Source organism: Pelmatolapia mariae, linkage group LG10_11, assembly GCF_036321145.2.
Source record: "Pelmatolapia mariae isolate MD_Pm_ZW linkage group LG10_11, Pm_UMD_F_2, whole genome shotgun sequence".
In the NCBI taxonomy this organism is placed as follows: Eukaryota; Metazoa; Chordata; class Actinopteri; order Cichliformes; family Cichlidae; genus Pelmatolapia; species Pelmatolapia mariae.
Genome location: NC_086236.1, coordinates 56,272,839 through 56,280,901, shown reverse-complemented (window position 1 = coordinate 56,280,901; position 8,063 = coordinate 56,272,839). Strand labels below are relative to the sequence as shown.

The following is an 8,063-nucleotide window of genomic DNA, read 5'->3' as shown; positions in this document are numbered from 1 at the left end:
CAGTGAATTACCGGTAACATATGAGTACCTGTCTAAAACGTAAGATGGGGGGGATTTGTGTGGAAATGAAGTAGCCAAGAAGCTGAAAGAATAAAGTTCCTGAATAAACAGACATGAAATCCTCCCTCTGTGTTTGTGTGAGTTGAGTCAGATCGTGTCATCTGTTCTGTGAAGGCTTTACAGATTGTCAATGTGTCAGCAAAGCTCAGGACAGATGGACAGAATAAATATCAAATCCACACTTTTCCGGCTGCTGCTGAAGCCAACAGTCGGTCTATTTAAACACACTGATTAAATCCCTGTCGTCACGCTCTTAAATCATAGTGAAATCATAACACTGTTTTTTTTCTTGTTTGTTACTGGAAAGAAAAGAAGCTCTTCATAAAATGAAAAGATGTAATTTAATTCCACTTGATAAAGGTGTGTTTGGTTTCTAAAGTGTCGGTGTCTGTAGTAAACACACGCAGACCGCACAGCATTTGATGTGCTGTAGCAAAAGGCACAGAGTGACATCTGAAATCACAGCAGATATAATCCCCCCACCAGACTGCTGATCTTCACTGAAACCACAGGCTTCCAGGGTTTACACTGTTTATCTGTTAAAAAACAAACAGAATTCCTTCAGTCCTGGGCCAAACTGAGAAAACAGATTTTCTTTTTCTTACCTTGGTATAAGTGTTAAACTTGTGTTTTTTGCTGTCTTTTCATTGGAAATCTCAATATCAGGTCCAAATACATGTCAAGTGCAAGTAAAAGAGGCCGTCATTAGGCTGACAAACACAAAACTAATTCTATCAGAAACTTTAAACGAGGCCAAAACAACAATCTAGCACATCCTTACAAAGAATGAATGCGCCGACAAACTCAGAAACACCAAAAGGTCTGGAAGACCACAGAAAACAACTGAAGTGCACAATAACAGAATTCTGGTTAATAAAACCAACTTCACAACATCTGAGTCAGCAGCACTCTTGAGGGGGTCTCCAATCAAGAGACAGTGTCATCAGTGTGAATGCAGGAGAGAAACAGCTCATGATGTGAAGCATAACACATCATGTCTGTGAAGGTTCTCAGTCATCCAGGTCATCGTAGTCCAAGGAGCTTGGAAAGAAAAGCATCAGGACTTCTTTAAGAAGTGTCTTCAAGAAACTTAAAGAAGTCCAGACACTTTTCTTTCCAAGATCCTTAGACCATAAGACATCATCTGTCAAACATGGTGGAGGCATTGTAATGGCGCGTGCATGAATCGTAACTGAAGAGTAAAGAAGTGGGATATTCTTCAGTGATCAAGTCTGTCACCTTATCCAAACCCAGTAGAGCATGCTTTTCATTTATTAAATACACAACTGAAGACAGAGAGACCCAGAGACAAGCAGAAACTGTACTAAAGGCCTGGCAGAGATGTAACACAGCACCTGGTGATGTCTGTGAGTCCAAGACTAAAAACAGTTCTTATAATTATGGTAATTTTCCCAATTTCTTATAAAAATGAGGGACTGTGTATAAACAGAGCTGTAATTCCCAAACAGTTAATGCAATTCTTCTTTTGTTAAACCCCTTGAATTAAAGCTGAAAGTCAGCACTTCAATAACATCTGCAACATCTCCCTCTGCATAATTATGGGATTTAAAATCCAAAACTGTAGCGTGTTGGTTAAAAAACTAATCAGAAAACATAAAAAATGACTACATAGATAAAAATCAACAAAAGCCTTAAACAAACACATTTGATGAGCAGACTTCTAAGTTAATAAATTCACTCTGCTGCTCAAAGCGCACTTCAATATTCTGTTTTTTCTCTCGGTTTCCCTCTGGGCTTCAATTCAGCTTCACTTCTTCAGATCAAAGACTCCCCCCGTAGCTCCCATGAACTCACAACGCTGCACATAAACTGGAGCAAAGTCTCTGCGAGCTCGAAATCTCCTGAACGGCACAATCACTTCAGAACCACAGCACAGGTGTCTCCTTTCAGGCTGGACCTGACGTAAGCAGAGAGATTTACTCCTGAGCCTCTGCTTCTCTGACCAGCTGAGAGATTCATAATCTCACTTTTGTCAAAACCACACAAGTTTGAGATGCTGATTGTTTTTTTCTTCTTCTTGAAGACAGAGAAGCTGCGCTATTATGAATTCACCCCGGTGCTTTATTTACCATAGAGATGCTTTCAGGAAACAAATTCCGAGACATCGCCGCGTTTATCAAAGATGAGTATGCAAAGCGCTGTTGTCTAATATGTCTTCCTGGTGGCTCTCAGCGGGCCTAATCCTGACAAATGAATAATTCAGCAGATCAAGTGGAGGTATTTAAATAATCCACTATCCACAAAACACTCTGCAGCCCGACTCGGCTACATTCACACCACCCTGCGGTGTTTATGAACAGGACCGATGACAGCCTCTTCCCCACAGGGTTTATCTTGATGTTTCGGTCCAGACTCACCGCTCCTGCAGCACTTCTAGCAGAGCAGAAATTTATCTGTTCAACACCCACCAGTGTCTCCAGCAGCGCCAATCACAGCTCAGACCCAGAGAACAGTGGAGTCCGTAAATACGCTTCCATCTCACTCAGTTCCTCAAGGGGTCTGGCAACAGACTGTTTTAATTCAGGATTTCTTATATAACATAATCAATATGTAATAAAAACTATGATAGCAATAACTAGAATCAGCAAATATTTCAGATACTATAAAAAAGTGTTCTTGAAGGAAATCAAAAACTTTTGTTATTAGATTACTAAAAATGTTCAGTTTTAAAAACTTTCAATGTTTAAATCCATAGTAGGATAGGATCTGTAGTAATTTAAAAAGTAGATTTTCTGTCATTAATAAAAACACATTTATTTATTGAAGCCCAAAAGAGTCATAGTGAGATTTCTTTTGTTTGCAGCAGCATTTCTTTGTTATGCAGAAAAACTGAGACGTACTGTTGCCATTGCGCTTTTCTTTCTAATACTAAAATATCTCAGGGATTAAGTTTGTAGTTAAGCTTCTTCACGTTGATACAAACAGGACTTTTACTGGTTAAGTGGCTGCACGTGGCTCCGCAATGTCAAATGAGTTTGACGTCCCTGTTCTAGAGCTTTTGAGCTAATCTATACTGGGCAGCTGCACTAAAACCACTCTCCTCTATCTGTAATATTGTGTGGGTCCCCCTAGTGTGAGTGAATTAGTTATTACCCATCAGAATAAGGGCACTGGGCCTTTGTGAGGTGGACCTAGCCGCTTCCACATCCATGACTCTCACGGACACTGGAGCAGATTTCCTCAGTTTAACAGTAAGAAGTACAGTGAACTCATCGTTGTGGACACCAGTTTGTGCAAAATACAGTACTGTGCAACGTGTCCAAAGTTTGAACTCCTGTGTTATTTTAGCTTGGGGAACGTGGGGAATTTAAAAACCAGCTGGCACTTAAGATCCCACAAGTTATTACCTGCCTTTTCACACAGAAAGGAGATAAGTGCCTGAGCTGCATAAGGGAGTTATTTGTATGGTGCACATGGGCGAGCAATGGAATATTCCACTGATCAGGAAAAGCATCATAGGAATAAACTGCAAAAGACAATTCAAAACAATTAAAAAAATGCCACTTTTTTTTATAAAGTAAAAAAAGAAATATATTAAAGCAAATAAAAATGTGTTTTGGCAGGGGAGACCAACCGTAGACACAAATTTCAAAACACAGACAACGTATCTCCATCTTTGTATATGTAATTATGACATAAAAGAGCGTCTGCACACTTTTTAATTAAGTGCTAAATGTTTTTAAACTCTCGGTTATAAACATCATTTTAAAAGTTCAGTATTGGTTGGGCTATGTAATTAAGTATGTAACGGTTTGTGGTGCGTCTGTGGAGACAGGAGGCAGAAATCACCAGGCACCTCAAAGTATTCTGTAAACGTTTTCACTTTTATTTTCTACATTTGGATCAGCTCAGTGTGGAAGCCTGGACATGTCAGTTCATTTCAAACCCACCCCCTAACCCGCCTCCCGAATTTAGAACAATCGATACGCTCCCCCGTCTGTCCCACAATCAAAAAAACTCTCACATCTTCACCACAGTCACTCGATCAGACATGAAAAAACAAAACAAAAAAAACAACCTGTTGATGGCCTCCACTCACTGCCATGTCCATGGCGAAGATGAACTGATGTCGTGTCCTTTGTGTAAACCCTTCCTCCATTGGAGGAAGCTGAAATGTTTAAAAATCATTTTTTGAAATCACCTCTGGTGCCCTGACTCGCAGCGGCAGAAGCGATTAAAAAAACAACAACAAAAAACAAAGAATAAGAATAAAGAAGGCGTGATAGTGGAAATGAAAAAGACACGCTGTCTACCTCTGACTGAGATATGAATAGTGAAATGCTGCAGGTGCGCTTGCCAAGTGAGAGAAATGTAGTAATGGATTAAGATATGTCATCTGCTGTGCTCTCTGTAATCACACAGTTCAACCCTTTCACTCCTTTTGGCTCTCTACAGCTTTTATTCTGTCCCTGATTAATTCTCATAGCGGTGCCACGTTCCTGCTGTAGATATGTCCGCAGGGGGAGTGCAGGGAACCCGGCTCTGTGTAAAAAATAACAGCGTTTTGCTCTTTTAGTACGACGGAGGAAGCAGGGGTATGCTAATCTGCTGCCAGTCTACGCTACGGGTGCTTGCTCGTCCAATAGCGAGGAATCGGAGCGCAGTTTGTTCTAGTAAACAGGGAGCTAATGGGCTGGGATTAGTACTGAAGAAACACACGCTCACACCCACACAAATGCAAACATCCACACACTCCGCTGGAGGAAAGAAGCCCTTGGAGTGTTTTTGTTTTTCGTTAAGAGGTCATCGAGAAGACGATATGACAAAAATGGACTGAAGTATCAGGCTTAGGCAGCCTTTTTCCTATATGTATACAGCATGTGTGTCTGTCTGTGTGTTTATGTGTGGCAATGTAGTGCCTTACTGGGGAGATCCACGTGGTTGAACACTACAATAGGCAGTGAACATCAGTAACAGACTCATGTATCCTCTGAGAGTGTGTGTGTGTGTGTGTGTGTGTGTGTGTGTGTGTGTGTGTGTGTGTGTGTGTGTGTGTTAGCTCTATGTTAAATATCTTTAAAGACAACAGAGACGTACAGACAAACTAGGGTTACTGAAACAGTAGAAACAGACAAGCCATGTAAAAACTGGACATAGAAATCTTAAGATATCACAAACATCATAATTCTCTATCTCTAGATTTCTGCTGATGGCAGACGTCGGGTCCTCGTGATCGCTTTCTTGTTTTGTTTGTTTTTTTCGTGTGTATGCGTTGTCCCTCTGCACGGAGGCTTCAGCCTGTAAGATGAAATGCTAAACTGTAACACCAGAGGGAGACACACACTGCTGCATGACCAAAGGACTGGCTTTGATGCACACACACACACACACACACACACACACACACACACACACACACACACCACAGCTTCTCACACATGCACACGTGCACATCCTTCTTCACAGGAGTACATTTTCAAAATCCATAAAAAATTAAATAAAACAAATATGAAAAAAAGAAAGAAAATCAACAAGGAATTCAGTCCCCTTCTCAAAGCATACATTCATCTCAGTACACGCACACACACACACAAATAAGTGCACACACTCTCGTAAGAGGCAGTCAGTAAACGTTAAGTGATGAGTTGAGCGGTGGACTGCTTTGTCCGGGGGAAGCTGTGATGACTCCACCAGTTAGTTCCTCGTATTCGCGCATGTGAGCGAGTCAACTCTCTGCGGTTAAAATCTCTTTTTTCTTTAAAAAAAAAAACAAAACAAAACAAAATGAATGTAAAACAACAGCCATCGTCTCTCAGAGGGAGGCTTTTCTCTCTTCTCGCTTTAAGGAGGCTTGTACGCACTCCTCCCTCTGACGTCCGGCAGAGGTAGTACCGTCCAATCTGTCCTCCTTCCTTCCCAAATCCCAGTGTAGGGAAGTCTTTTTCATTCCTGGTGCCGGAAAAAAAAAAAACACGTCTGTTCCCCTTTATTTCTTATTCTGGGCTGCTGTGTGTGTGAATGTGCGCGTTTAAGAGTGTGAGGAGTGTGGTCAGAAGACCTCTGGTAGTGTGACATTGCGGAGCAGCCACTGTTGGGAGCGTGTGTGCGTGCAGTCTCTGACGCTGGGCACCTGGCTGTCCTCCTCGCTGGCCTTGTCCAGACACTGGTTACTGTTGACGTGGATCAGGGTCAGCTTCTGCACAGCACAAAAACACAAATCAGTCTTTTGAAAGGTTCATTTAAAGGAACATAAAATGTCTTTTTGGTTAAATCAGCACATGGACTTTGTTATACTTTGAATATCAAATTCTGCTGTGCAAGCCTCTGAGGCTCAGTTTTAGCTCTCTGTGTTGTAAATGCTGTGGTTGGGTTGGGTAACGAGTCAACGGTGATATATCGCCAAACTGTGACAAGAAATGGTGCTAGGTTGAATTATGTGCACTGGGATTAGAAAAGATTATTTTCAATTTAGATTCCATTTTGATAGATTTGCTCACAGTTTACTGTAAACTGCTGCAAAGCAGCGTGTTTATGTGAATTTACCTGAACATTAATTTGCATTTTTAACAATGTGAATATTTGTTTGTTTATATTGCATTTTCCAGCTTTGGAAAAAGCTCATTCTGAAAGAATCAGAATGAGCTTTTATAACTTTCAGAGCATTTTCTATTGCAGCTCCTTGGTAATGGACTAAATTGTCTTTGCAATTTAAATAGGCTCTGTGAGACTACATGTTGTGAAGAGGCAGGACGCAGGCACAGGTGAACTTGGAGTGAGCTGTTTATTAACAGGCTGGTATTGAATGCAAAAGGTAAACAAAAAGTCAAGAGGGGAACACTGGAAAACCAGGAACTAAAAACAGGCTACACCGGGGAATACAGGCTAATGAGGGAAAGGAACAGGCACAAACCCAGGAGCAGGAACACAGAGCAAAAACAGGGATAAACAGACGATCAGACAACGACAAAGAGGAAGACTGCAACTATAAATACAGAGAAAGGTGATTGGGGCAGAGAGGAAACACGTGGGGAACACAACTGAAACTCACAGGGGAGGAAATTGAGACTGGGGGAAGTAAAACTGAACACTAAACAAACCTAACAAGAGGGGTGATGGAGACTTGACACAAAAGAGAAAATATACAAAACTAGAAACTAACTACACTAAGAACAGAACAATGGAAAATTTGCATGAATGCAAACTCAAACAAAACCAAGAAACATAGATTTACATGAAGAAAACTACAAAGTCCAAAAACCTCAAAACTCACTAGGTTTCAGACCCGGGACCCTCACAGGAAACTACACTGCCCAACGATATACTGTCTATACTCTTTGGGCTTCGACCCAGTGTGACACATTGATCTTATTTGCTTTTTATTGTATGATGGTCATTTTTACTTGTGTCGTTTTGCACCCTTTAGTTCCATTTTACTGTCCATCCATCCATCCACCCATCCTTGTTTATCCTTATCAGGGTGCTGGGTGGGCTGTACCCTATCCCAGCTACCAAAGGGTGAGAGGCAGAGTACACCGTGGACAGGTCGACAGTGTGTCGCAGGGCTAACCCAGAGAGACAGACAAACCATTCAACTCAGTGTCTTCTTGCTGTGAAGCAACAGTGCTAACCACTGTGCCCATTTTATTTTATTTTATTGTCTTTCTATTTTATTTATTTCTAATATACAGCACTGTGTCAGCCGTGGCTGTTTTAAAGTGCTTTAAAAATAAAGTTGGAAGGGAATTTAACGTCCTAGGTTTTCCTGCTGTAAATGAACTATTTTCTGTACCTGTCAAGACCTTTGTGAGAGCTCACAGTATTCAATTTAATTCAGTTTTATTTATATAGCACCAACTCTCAATAACAATAACCTCAGTGTGTTTATACTGTAAGCTATAAGCCTACAGTATAATGGTATGACCCTACAGCATTCAGGAGAAACCCCCAACAGTCAGGGAGAAGAAAAGAGAGAGGCAGGACGAAGGACACACTATGGGAGAGAACCAGAGTTTAATAATTACTAATGATTAAATACAGCAGTG

General features: G+C 41.1%; 1 protein-coding gene across 2 annotated transcripts in view; it reads right to left on the bottom strand.

Annotated features, from left to right (window-relative positions):
- Positions 1–3,773: 3,773 nt before the first annotated feature.
- The window catches only part of galnt1 (UDP-N-acetyl-alpha-D-galactosamine:polypeptide N-acetylgalactosaminyltransferase 1), a 55,877-nt gene continuing 51,587 nt past the window's right edge, over positions 3,774–8,063 (bottom strand). For both annotated transcript variants that reach the window (XM_063485940.1, XM_063485941.1), the window contains exon 14: positions 3,774–6,217. In XM_063485940.1, the coding sequence (XP_063342010.1) occupies positions 6,071–6,217 (147 nt within the window). In that variant the 3' untranslated portion in view covers positions 3,774–6,070. The remainder of the gene's footprint in view (positions 6,218–8,063) is intronic.